This window comes from Protomyctophum parallelum, assembly GCF_964188405.1.
Source record: "Protomyctophum parallelum genome assembly, chromosome: 18".
Classification (NCBI taxonomy): Eukaryota; Metazoa; Chordata; class Actinopteri; order Myctophiformes; family Myctophidae; genus Protomyctophum; species Protomyctophum parallelum.
Genome location: NC_139716.1, coordinates 31336309 through 31349718, shown reverse-complemented (window position 1 = coordinate 31349718; position 13410 = coordinate 31336309). Strand labels below are relative to the sequence as shown.

The 13410-nt window shown below is 42.9% G+C and overlaps 3 protein-coding genes across 3 annotated transcripts; 2 read left to right on the top strand and 1 right to left on the bottom strand.

Moving 5' to 3' along the window:
• Window positions 1–4402: 4402 nt before the first annotated feature.
• Window positions 4403–5725, top strand: LOC310876086 (endonuclease domain-containing 1 protein-like; the record flags this gene model as incomplete). The annotated part of the gene is made up of 2 exons (XM_083789532.1): window positions 4403–4740; window positions 5123–5725. Exons 1-2 carry the CDS (start codon window positions 4438–4440, stop codon window positions 5723–5725), a joined length of 906 nt encoding a protein of 301 aa, XP_083645658.1. The 5' UTR covers window positions 4403–4437.
• Window positions 5726–7504: 1779 nt separating this feature from the next.
• On the top strand, window positions 7505–9463 carry LOC310875284 (endonuclease domain-containing 1 protein). Its single transcript, XM_083788469.1, has 2 exons — window positions 7505–7851; window positions 8810–9463. Exons 1-2 carry the CDS (start codon window positions 7525–7527, stop codon window positions 9389–9391), a joined length of 909 nt encoding a protein of 302 aa, XP_083644595.1. The 5' UTR covers window positions 7505–7524; the 3' UTR covers window positions 9392–9463.
• Window positions 9464–9566: 103 nt separating this feature from the next.
• ufsp1 (UFM1-specific peptidase 1) lies at window positions 9567–11338 on the bottom strand. The gene has a single exon (XM_083788354.1). The coding sequence runs from the start codon at window positions 11236–11238 to the stop codon at window positions 10474–10476; it is 765 nt and encodes a 254-aa protein (XP_083644480.1). The 5' UTR covers window positions 11239–11338; the 3' UTR covers window positions 9567–10473.
• Between the last annotated feature and the right edge of the window lie 2072 nt (window positions 11339–13410).

Sequence of the window (13410 nt, the reverse complement as noted above, 5' to 3'; positions counted from 1 at the left end):
TTTTTTTTAATCTCTCTGTCCACACGACAACGGCCAAAACGTTATAAAAACCTACGTTTATCCGTTTACCCGGATACGTGTGGACAAGGCCTAAGTCTGCAGTGGTTTTTGTTGTTAGCTAGCCCCTCCCATATCCAGCTTTTGTTCTGTGCGCACAAACTTTGTCCTACAAACAATTTTACGTCATAGAGTCTGAGCAAATAACAGTGTTACTTTACGTCATGATGATGTACAAGAATGTATAACTCTCACTTCACATGGGTGTGATTTTTTTTTTTTTTTTTTTTTTTACAAGATAATTGTTATGGCATTTCTGCTTTTGCCATTTTGGTAGCTATAGTTCTGGGTAGAGAGGCTGCCTGGTAAGCAGAAGGTCCCGGCCCCAGTGTATATGTCAAGTATCCTCAGCAAGACATGCAATTGACCCCTATAAGGGCACTAGTATTAATGGCACTTGTATTAACTGCTCCAGTTACGATGAGCAGAAGACAAATTTCACATTATGTGAAAATGTGACAAAAATACCCCAAATGCTTACTACTAGAAACCTTATTATTACCCTTATTAGTCGCAGTAGTCTGCAGTGTTGATAGTTCTGCTGTATTTGGAAAGTCAAAAACGTCGAGCCGGTACAATGCAGTAGATTACCTATAGAATTACAGACATCAGTATCAGTTGTTGGTTGCTCTCCTTAGCGGACACCATAGATGGCCTGCCCTACGGGCTACTGCATTTTGTGTGTGTGTGTGTGTGTGTGTGTGTGTGTGTGTGGGGCGAGTAAGTTTGAGTGAGCAAGTGCAAAACTGTGTATTCTCAGGCTGGCAGTGCCCTGGGGGCACGCATGACGTGGACGTATGTGTGTGTATGTGCGCGCATGTGCATGTGAGCCCATACACAGTTACACACTCGCATTAGATCATACTTTTTTTTCCCCAGGTCATCTGGAGGACACTGTGTGTGTGTGTGTGTGTGTGAGTCACGATGACATCATACTTGAATCATTGTCTAATACTGGTTCTTCAGGGTTTTGCTAGTTTCAGTGAAATGTTTTACTTAAGTATCAAGTATCAATACTGCAACATAGGACTGTGTGTGTGTGTGTGTGTGTGTGTGTGTGTGTGTGTGTGTGTGTGTGTGTGTGTGTGTGTGTGTGTGTGTGTGTGTGTGTGTGTGTGTGTGTGTGTTACAGTACCCGCGCAACTTATTCCAATTTAAAACTCACTGAAGCAACACACAATACATGTTTGTTTAAAGTAATTTCAAGTTTGGAAGAAAGCTTCCCCGTTTAATTAAATCCCTGAACCAACTAAATGCAAACCATGCTATAAATGTTCTACCATATCCACTTTGGAGACTTTTCCCTGTATTAAACAGTTTCAGAAACGGGCCTTTGATCGTTGAACTAAATGTCCGATTGGTTTGCAAATGTCACTTGGTAAAATGGTTTGTGAGCATCTGTGAGAAAAAAAACATCACACCTAACTGGCCATCACACCTAACTGGCCTCCACCTACACCCTGACCAACGTGGTGCCTCTGGCCAGCGAGTTCCTGCATTCCCACTGGCTGCCGTTCTTAAACCACGTCCGCCTGCGCCTCAATAACTACTGCAGAGGCACGGCGTACATCGTCACAGGAACGACCACCGCGGGTCGTATGATACGGAGAGACAATGTCGACCGACTGTCTGTGCCAAAGCACCTTTGGTCGGCCTACTGTTGCCCCAAGTTTGACCCTTCCACACCGTACGAGATCCGGTACAAGTTCCCATCCTATGCAGCCTATGGCCTTAACGATGTCATAGACAACGCAGTAACGGAGACATCGACAAAGGCCATCGAGGCACTGCTGAAGAAAGAGATGGGGGTCGATCGAAACTTTCAACTGTTTGATGGAAACTGTGCTCCGGAGATGTGAATTGTCAGAGCGTAGACGTAGAATAATATTGGTGAGGTGATAGACCTGATCTTTTAGAGTGTAGGTGTAGCTACAGGAAGATAGACAGTGGTAGGTTAAGCAAAAAAAAATCCCTGGCTTGATGTGATTATGTGATTGCTCACCATTAAAGTTTTGCCAATTAAACTTTTTCTAATAAAGTCAGTAATTGTATCTATAGGACATGCATTTGTGAATCAATAAACTTACTTGGGAAATGGCTTTTCAACGATTCGCTATAAATAGTGGATGATAAAACATAAACATAAAGAGTTTATATACTTTGGGCCCTTATCGGTTAATTCAATGGTAAATCATTATGGACTATCACTGTTGTCCACATTCACACTTCCTCCTCACCTTAAGTAAAAAGTACACGCACACACCCACACATATAGTGCTGTTAAACGATTTACCATTGCATATTATTTGTATAAACAAATTAATCTTTAATTGGAAATCAATTAACAACCCAAAAAAACAATGACAAATTGCCTTCAAATGGTAACAATAATGACAGATTGCCCTCAAATGGTACTGCAATAGCATAAAAAACAGGCTGCAGCCAATTACTTTAACCCAGCCATATCCATATGTTTTTTTTATTTTGTTTCATCTTTTTTTCATTAGCAGTAGAATCTTTCATACTAGGCTGAGGAATATATCCCACCCTTTTCACATTGGCCAGTTACAGCGCCACCAACAGGTGGATCTGTTGTTGTTCTTGTTGTAGTAACAACCCAGCACACTCGACAACAAAAGAAGCTGCATGACCCCCTTGGGCCCCCTCAACTCAAAGTACATGTGAAAATATAGTAGTAGGCTACAGGTAAAAATCTCTCTCGGCTCCCGTATACACGGCTTGGGATATCCGTGGATATACAAGCTCCAAGTGTTGCGTACACATGCAGTCGGTGCCCCACTCACCATGAATCCAAGCAGAGGTCCTCGCAAGTATAGGTAAAACACTGCCCCCGCCAGTGCTCAGCGCAATGGCCCGTTGCAAAGAAGTTGATATTTTACTTGTGCGATATTCAGATAATCTTCAACCAATTGTTATATAATTCGAAGTGGTATATATTCCGTGAAGTTTATATTTTCATTGGGTGTAGCCTACAAGTCATGTTTTTAATATGCCATTATCAAATGATATAGAGAGATGGTAGGGTAGTACCCAAGCCCTGTTAGCCATGCAGCCTATGATCTGTGGTGGATGGCTAGGCCTACACTCTCAATTAGGGATTTTAGGTTAATTTCACTGATGTGTACAACCTTTATTCAAATAGTTTCATTTGTATTGGAGTGTGAAGCTTGAACAATAGGTTAATTGCGGAATGTGCACAGTTTATGACGCTTTAATTAGAATATATTGTGTGTGTGTGTGTGTGCGTGTGTGCGTGCGGGTCTGGGCAACTACATGTGGCTCAAGAGGTAGAGCAGGCCGTCCAATGATCCATGGGTCGGCGGTTCGAATCCCGGCTCCTCCTGTCTACATGTCGAAGTGTCCTTGGGCAAGACACTGAACCCCAAATTTATCCCGATGTGCTGGTTGGTGCCTTGCATGGCTTCCGCTGCAATCGTTGTATGAATGTGTGTGTGAATGGGTGAATGTAATGCACTATGTAAAGCGCCTTGGATAAAGGCGCTATATAAATGCACCATTTACCATTTTACAATTTATGACTACCGCTTTAATTTGAGTGTGTGTGTGTGTGTGTGTGTGTGTGTGTGTGTGTGTGTGTGTGTGTGTGTGTGTGTGTGTGTGTGTGTGTGTGTGTGTGTGTGTGTGTGTGTGTGTGTGTGTGTGTGTGTGTGTGTGTGTGTGTGTGTGTGTGTGTGTGCATTGTTTTCTCCAAAGTGTCTCTGTCTTTTAAGTTTTAACCACGTGGAGCAGAGAGCTTTACCTGTATAGCCACTAACAGCAGTTGTCTGGTGCATTCATGAACTTTTCTATTCTCTGTCCCCTGCCTGGCTTTGCTCTTTTATGAAGCAGCATTGCTGATTCAAGATGCAATGGAGGTTATGCACATCGAGTGGCAAAGTGAGTTTAATGTCATTTAATGCAATCAGATAGTACTTTTCTGTTTGGATGTATGGGCTTCAAGGCCAGAAAGTATATAGGATTTTTTTTGCCACTCAGTAGATGTTCCCACATAACTTCCTGGTATGATGATGATGTCATGCGTATACCCTCTCTATATGACGCCTTGCTATTGGCTGTACGGTATCTATATCTTGTACCCAGAGCTTCCAGGTAGAAGGATTTGCATACTGCATGATACCGATTAGAGAGAGCAGACGTTCAATGTAGAATGCTTTGTTACTCGGAGCCTTTGAGACACAGGAGCAAATTTAGAAATACATTGAATTGTACAAAGAGTGCCACCGAGATAGACACGAAGCTTCAGCATCATCCGTGTTGTTTTTGGACGCACACACATTCAGGATTCAATTGCAGTATAACCTCTTGTCGGTGAGACCATCCTCATTATCTCCACCCGCCATGGCCCACTGGCTCTGGACACGGGCGGCTGTGCTGCTGGTCGTCATGATAACAGCAGGGGGGGTGCAGGGGACGGTGGAGAAGGTGCTGTCCCCTGAGTGCAGGGAGTTCGTCTACATGGGGGCCCCGCCGTCGGGGCTGGACCACCATTCGCTGCAGTCCATCTGTCAGCGGTACAACAACAAGGCACGCTACGTGACACTGTACAACACCGTGGAACGCGTCCCCGTCTACTCCGCCTACACCTTCAAGCGTTCGGACGGGGAGAAGCGAGTGGACGTCCCCTGGATGTATGAGCCTCAGGTAACACAAATATGATGCTAGAGAAAGCTTAAGGCAAACATATTTGCCACACATATTTGCCAAAAGTTGTAGGCCTAATACTGTAACTCTCAGAGGGCAAGTTGTCCTCATTGTATTGCAAATTGACGGTCCCATACGTTTTGTCGGGCCGGGTGCAGTACTTAGTTTAGACAGTTTTTGGTTTAGACTAGTCATTGGTTAGACCAGTCATTAGTCCTACAACTACAGCCTATCTCAAACCCTCACCCTAAACCTAACCGCCCACGGGGCAGCACACCTAAACCTAACCTTAACCCATGTCTACTAGTCTAAACTAAGTATGCACCCCGTCAGGCCCTTAGTGACGACCATTGCCATTGATCTATCTGTCTCTCCCGCACAGCTATCCACCTCCTCAGATACAGGCGAGATGCAGCCATTTCCACGCGGCTACACGCACATGAACTTTGAAGACACCCAGGCAGTCCTAGATGACTACGCAAACGCCATCCACTACGAACGTGGCAGTCTCAACCCGGACGAACACCAGGCCGAGCCCGATGACAAGGCGTCGACTTACACCCTGACCAACGTCGTCCCTCTGGCCCATGAGTTTGGTACCGGTGCCTGGAAGGTACAGGAGCACGTGATCCGCAAGCGGCTGAACAATTACTGCCGCGGCACGGCCTACGTGGTCTCGGGAATCACCACCTCGGGCAAAATGCTCCGCCGGCAGAACATCAACCGCGTGGCGGTGCCCACCTACGTGTGGTCGGCGTACTGCTGTGCTCGCTATGACCACAATGCGCCTTACGACGAGCGCTACAAGTTCCCGGCCTTCGCACACTACGGCCTGAACGAGAAGGAGAACAATCAGGTGCTGGAAGTCTCCATCCAGAAGCTGGAGGAGTTCCTCAAGAAGATCACCTTTGTGGAGAAGAACTTTCAGATCTTTATGGATGACTGTGTTGTACCACCATCCATCAGTGTAGGCCGTAGTCCATGACTACCACTTAAACCTGTTATACATTATTGAGCGTGGGGCACCCCAGGGGTCTATCCTTGGCCGTCAAATCTTCTCCCCTTATACACCAAATCTCTTTCCAAATTTTTGCCGAATGTTTGCATATTATGACCAGTTTAGGGATGTTAGGGTCCAAGTTGTCAAGAAATATCTCTCAGCTACTACATGTCATGTGTGCCATCATGTCATGTTGTGATCTGTAAAATCGTCAAATATAATATATTATATCTATGAATAAACTTTTAATTGAAGAGTGAGTGAATGAGTTGAAGACAACAAAATGATCACAGTTAACTGCTGCTTGTCTTGCCTCATCTGCAGTAATAAAAGTTGATTTACTCATCCCTGTAATTGTGTATTTTTCATTTTTAATTATACCCTACCATATTATTCAATATAGAGCTGACCAATGCAGGACTTTTGGGTGCGATACTGATGTCAATATTTTGAGTAAAATACATTCTGATAACAATGTATTCAATTTACATCCAATATATGCCAATATTGTTTTTTATTTATTATGAGAAAAAGACATATTTGCATGGATCCCTTCAATTTAAACATTTGCAATAAAACCAGAAATTATTTATGCTATAATGAAGAAGGGTGAAATGTGTTTTGAAGGCATACATTGTCAGTAATGTGCACACACTTTCACACCACCTCTCACCACGTCTGTAGGGAACTAATTTGCCTCGCATGGCTTTTACACTGCATGTGCATAGTGATCAGTGGGGAGTGATATCTGGTTCATGGTTCATGTAAGGTTCATGTACCTGAACACCATTTTGGTAAAATTAAATTGTTGTAGATACCACAATCTCTGATTATACTACTAGGATGTTACATTCCATAAAATATAGTAGATATATAGTTAGATTCTCATTAGGAGTTTTAACTGAAGACAAATGGGTTGGGATTGTGTGATAGAGATGCTTTACTACTAACTATACTTATGCCATTGTCTTCTGTCTGTCTAGTTAGAGCACATAGTACTACTTTGACACATTTGACTGAAAGAGAGGATGTGTACATGTCATGTACACAGTTGAGTTTTACACTCTTCGAGATAAAGCCACACTATTATGTGTTAATGCACTCAGTTTATCCTCTCTTGCTTTCCATATATTCTTGTCATATATTCTTCCATTTGGTCTCAGTCACAATTCTCTTCCTTTCTCTCTCGTTTTCTCTGACTCAATACAACCACAAAAACAAAAGACAAACATTTTAGGCCACACTGTGTACAATAGGATATTACATGATCACGGTCACTCAGTGGTTAGCTCCTGGTACCTCACAGTATGAAGGTCCAGGGTTTGAATCCCACTGCTGGCAGCTGTTTTTGTCTGTCACCGTGACCAAAGACATGTCAAACACACTCCTCTCTGGTGCAAGAGAATAGCTACCCGGTTCTCCAAATATAGGCATTGGTTAAATGAGGACAATATCCTGGGCATGTGTAAATGTACTTGGTAATAAATTAAAATGTTATGTTGTAGACAGAGGATGCTTCATGTTCTACTGATATTTCTAGAGTAGTTATCTTACAGGTATTTCCTCTCAAACAGTGATAACATTCATAACGTCTACATTATTGCCACTATACACACTTTGAATATGGAAAAGGCTTGACAATGAGAGCCCAGTTACAGCCTCCAGCCACTATGAGTGAGTACAAGAACATTATCTCACATCTGTTACAGTTGGAAAGGAGTTATTGGTTGCTGCACACAGAGGTAGTTGGGAACGACTGAAGAGTTTAAAACAGTGCAGTGCTGATGGCCGCATCAAAGTCCAGTGCCATGTCCCTCGCAGTGGCCGTCGCCTTGCTCACCTGCGTGCTGCTACAGAGAGTCAGCGCAGGGGTGGTGAGCGATTTCAACCACGCAGAGCGTTGCAAGGACTCGCTGTATATGGGCACACCGCCACGAGGCTACCTCAGCAACTCTCAGACTCTGAAGAAGATCTGCCAACACTACGAGGACAAGCCACGCTATGTCACCCTCTACGAACCCCACAAACACATCCCCCTCTACTCTGCCTACACATTCAAGAAGTCAGACGGCGAGAAGAAGGTGGATTTTCCCTGGATGTTTGAGCCTCAGGTGAGTCCGACCATGAAACTCAATGATGAGTGGTCCGTTGTGGGTGTTTAGTGTTTAAATCTTAGTATACTGTACATAATACATGTCCATTTAGCTGTGTTATGTCAAAGTAAATAAATATTATGATAACCACTATATATATATATATATATATATATTTCATTTGTTATACTGCACTACAGTAGGCTATGCAGCATTGGTCTATATATAGCTGTACTCAACAGGATGGTAAATACTGTAATGGGTTCAGAGAAAACAAAAACATTTGATAATTCTCTCCACAATGTGCTGCAGGTATTTAATATACATCCAAAGATGAGACTGTATCTTATTACTGCTGTTCTGAGTAACGTAAGGCATTAGATAAGCTGCCTGTGAATGGGTAGGATTGTCCTATTGCTCAGACTACTTATAAGCACATTAAAATATTTTACTTCTGCGAGAGAAACAAGAAGTTGGGATGTTATATATTTTTAATGTACTTAGTTTACATAATTTACTTAAATTATGCTACAATATTACATTGCTTTTGAATTACAAACACAGAAAACTCCACAAATCTTTACACATCTATCTCTGAAGTCATGTATGAACATTCCGATTCGGCGATTTGTCATATTCCATTCGGATTGGCTATGATTGTCTTCCAAAATGTGCAGGAGGGGCCTATAGGCTATTACACAACAAACATAGAAAAGCTATTCACCCCAGCTTCCTCACACCCTGACAGCTGAACCCCACAACATACACAGCCCTGGCAAGGTAACCCAGGCTGGCGGAAATATGCGCTCCACAGAGCATCCCTTTCTAGTTTGTAACTTAACTTAGCAGGCTAACTGTACTAACTTTACCAAAATGGTAAAACCACAAAGCTTTATTACTTTGTTATTCATGAAGGTAACAGTGTGTAGTGTATTGCATGTTTGTCACCAAGTATCCTCTGACTTTGTCTCTATAGCTGGCGTCAGATAAGGGCAGTAGTAACATGGAGCCCTTCCCCCAGTCTTCCAACATGCATATGAACTTTGAGGACAGCCAGGCAGTTCTGGAAGACTATGCTGACGTGGTGCAGTATGAGCGTGGCCAACTCAGCCCTGACGAGCACCAGGCAGATCCAATGGACAAGGCCTCCACCTACAGCCTCACCAACGTGGTGCCACAGATAAGAGAATTCAACATGGGACCCTGGGCTGAGCACCAGGACCTGATCCGCAAGCGTCTCAATAACTACTGCCGGGGACAGGCCTTCGTGGTCACCGGGGTGACCATATCGGGGAACATGATTCGTCGGAACAACCAAGACCGCGTCGCCATACCAGAGTACATGTGGTCGGCCTATTGCTGCACCGACTTTGACCAAAATGCACCCTACTTTTTGCGCTACAAGTTCCCTGTATTCGGAGCATACGGACTCAACGATCGCATCAACAACCACATGGTAGAGGTTCCTCTTAAGAATCTGGAGAAGTTCCTCAAAGGAAGGATGGAGGTGGACAAGAATTTCCAGATCTTCTACAATGACTGTGTACCGGATGTTTAAAACCATGTGAATTTTAAAAGTAGTTCTTTCAGTTTGTGTTGATTTAGGGTATCTTGCATGTGAAACTGCTATTAATTTGAAAAGAAACAAGAAATGGTGAAATGAAACAAGGAATATAGGACCCAAATCTGCCTGAAATGTAGAAAATAAAGAATGTTTTCTTTAATTTGCTCAGTTCAAGAGTATTAATCATTCATATGTAATAAACAACCACATAATTTAGCATTAAATCATGTTTCATTCTTTGAATACAGCTTTGTATGTTGGCCGCTGGATTAGCTGGATAATCCTGAACGAAAACAAATCAGGTCAGAAGCTCTCAATTAAGATATAACTTAATTTAAGGAACATTTATTTAATACATGGTGCTTATTGGGAATAATTTGGGGCAAATTATTATTTAAATAAAATAAATTCCAAGTCCAAATTCGAGCAGTGTGCCATTTCAGTATTTACCCACAAGATGGCACTACAGCTTCTTAACAAACTGATTGCACACTGACTTGGACGCTTGCATCATCATGTTTAGAAGAATGTACATTTTTAGTTCAGAATGCAAACATTTGACTGAGTCAAACATAACTTTTCAAAATGGAATTTAATTGTACATTTGTCCAGTGTCCTTCTCTGTGACAGGTGTCTTGCAGTGTCATGTCAAAGTCATTCTCTGGATACCTCTGCCGTGAACAGGAATACAGGATAATATAGATTTTGCTCCAGTTGTTTCCATGCATTCTCCTTTACTCATGTTGAAATGTGTTGAGGTGCGAAAATCTATTTATTTGCTACGAGTGACTGCTATGTGAAAAAGCATGAATTAAACATAGTCAGCCACACCACTGCCAATTCAATGAACGCATACAGTAGCCTACTTTGTAACTTGATAACACGTTAACTCACTTAATGTGACAGCAGTTCCTAACGACTGTTTTTGTCATTCAACTGAGGGAACCATACTTGAAGTCAAATGGCATGTTTTTCCATAATTCATTTTTATAATGTATAAACTAATTACACAAATGTGATTTAACCAAACAAAAGAAACACCACAGAGGACAACCTAATACCTATCCTATAGTTTGCTATGCCTGTATGACACTCTGAGGCAGACACAGGTTATAAAATGAACACTGGTCCAGGGATGACACCCTTTTCCATGCCACCCATCCCCGCGTCTGCAACTCTTCCCTCTCCAGAGGACAGCCATAGTAGTGCGGGTCCATGATAAGCAGATAGCTTCCTTCGTCCCCCGTGCAAACCCCGAGTATCCCCTTAGACGAGTTGTCTCTGTCCCCTCCCATCATGACCGGAGACCCGTGCTTCTGGAAGTGCACGTGCAACTCTGCCACTGCCACGCGCTCCAGCTCTGCCCCCCCGCCCCTCACGTGTGCCACCTTACAGGGAATGTCGTAGAAGTAGTCCAAGACTAGGGCAGCTTCAAATGTCCCGATCCACTCCCTGGAGCCTGAAAACGAGCCTGGTTTGTCCTCCATGGCCACCAGGGCCTGCTGGATCTCAGGGAGACTTGGAGGGGGCTTGCGCTGGCCCCCAGGGGGAGGAGGAGGCCAGTTGTGATTCAACCATGAAGCCATTGTCTGGACGGTACGATAGCCACAGCCCCAGCCTCTGTCATCCTGTCCATCACACCCATAATGGAAGTACAGGCAGTCTCCTTTAATCAGGGAACATCGCAGGGGGTCTGTAACGGGGATAGGAAGTCCACAGTGGGCGCTCTTCAATAAAGTGTCACTCCAGCTGCTGGTCTCTTTTACTGCATTCTTCTCTCCCCCGTCAATCTGATCTTCGGCGACTCCTGCTATTACTTTTTCGGTGACGTTTTTATCCATTAAGGTAATTATTTATATTTGGTATATTATAAGTCCGAGGAGAACGTTCATCGAAATAATATCAACGAGAACAATGTTCTACTCTACCTTCTTGCATAACATAACATAACAGTGGTTTGTTTGGTGCAACTCAGATTGAAGTCCCAGACACTCTTGCCCTTCGCGGGCTTTAGTTCCGCCTCCTGTAGCGTTGCACAACTTGAGTAACAAACGACACGCCTGGGTGGGAAGTTGGGAACAGTCAGTGTGTTTAATTATTATTAAAAAAAAGAGAAAACAGCCAGCCTGTGACGTAAGTGGCCACTGGCCTGTGATTACGATTATGATATTTGGCGCTAGCACACGCACGCACTGACGCACGCCACGCACTCGTTTATAGACAACCGCAGGCCGCAGCCTACTGTTGCCTGGTCATCTTTCCCACGTAGTTCCTTTGTTGACCAGAAGGGGGAGTCAATATTTCTGTAGGCCAGTACTGTCACTGTGGGGTTGTCACACTTGACTCAAGTCTGACCAACTAGGCTCATTAGCATTAGAGTGCCAAACTAATTAATAAACGCTAATGTAATGGCATTTTCCACATCGAATTTAATCGCAAATTTAATACATACTGCAGTGGTGGTGCGGCATGGTGAGTTAAAGTAGAACAGCTGGTTCTGGTTCTCAAACTTCAGTTCAAGTAAGAGTACACTGAATCTGATGTAGCTGAGCTCTAGCCATGCTGCTTACAAGGATGTTTGCATCAAGTTTAGAAGAATATCCAATTTACTTAAACTAGAACAGTTGTTCTCAAACATTTTAACTTAAATTACCCGCATAGCCTAAACATGGAACAATTTGTTTCACTTTGACTGTGAGTTACACGCTTTAGAACCACTGAACTAGAATGACAATGAAACAACAACCATGTCATGCAGTTTCCTCCTGGGACATCCATGTGTCTTGCTTCTCTTCTCTGTGACAGGTGTCTTGCGGTGCAGTGTGCCAAAGTCATCTGAGAACCTCCCCCGGGGAACAGGATAATAGTTCATACATCAGTTTCCAGGCAGATTCTTCAGTCAAGGAGTCTACAAAGCAGGTAACAGCACCTCACTATAAGGTGAGTGCTTGTGTAAGATTACTTACATCACTAACTCTGAATGTTTATTTGTATGTGACTGATGGTGTTGGTGTTCATTGTCTACTTACTCTACTACAGTAGGGGTACTTGGTTTATTATTAGTTTTTTCAGAATCATAAAAACACAGGACGTGATGTTGAGACTTATTGTGCCAATTGATGGTGTGCACTCACATGAGATTGGCATTGATGTTAAGAGTGGCATTGGGAGGTGTATTTCTTAAAGTAATGGGTAGCTCTGGACTGGTCCATATAGCTCTAATGCTAATTCTGCCCTGCATAAAGGGCAGCATTAGCATTAGGGCTATGGACCAGAGCTAAAACTAAGGTATGATGTCAAAACTACAATATATTACAAACCTACCCCTGAGCATTCATTTAACTCTAAAAGTGTGAAACAGCTAATCATTTGTTCCTCAATTGTGCTGTCCTATAGATACAGTACGGAGTACGCATTCACCCAACACCATGCTAGCACAGGGCCATTGGGGGACAAAACCCACCAGATCACTTTAACAATGTCATTTAAAGTGTCATTTTGCAGAGTTGCGAAAATATAAATTAGATTTTAGTCAGTCATCCGCACACCACTGACAATGCATACAGTATTTTGTAGCGAAGGTACATCATATATTATACATCATTACATGTACTGTACACATTTTAAAGGTAGTCCCGGACTCCCGGTATCCTACAGATATCTGTAGTTCTGACGATCTGGAAAAATGCATTGATGGGTTGAAATTAACCTTTTAAACTATTTCAGTTTTGTTTTATTTTTTGCAAATTTAACTTGGAGGCAATTGGAAAGGACAAACGACAACAAAACAAATCAAACAAGATCTAATAACATTCATAAGATTGTTGGCATCCATATTTTGGGCATGCCATAATTGTCTGTTTTTTATGTTATGGCTATCCTTGGCATGGAAAGGTTTGTTAACTCCTGGTATAGCAGAAATAAGTGTATGCTGGTGGGTAGGTACCAATTGTATTGATTAGCATTCATATCAACCATGCTAAACTCAATTTGTGCATTATATGCATTCTTTA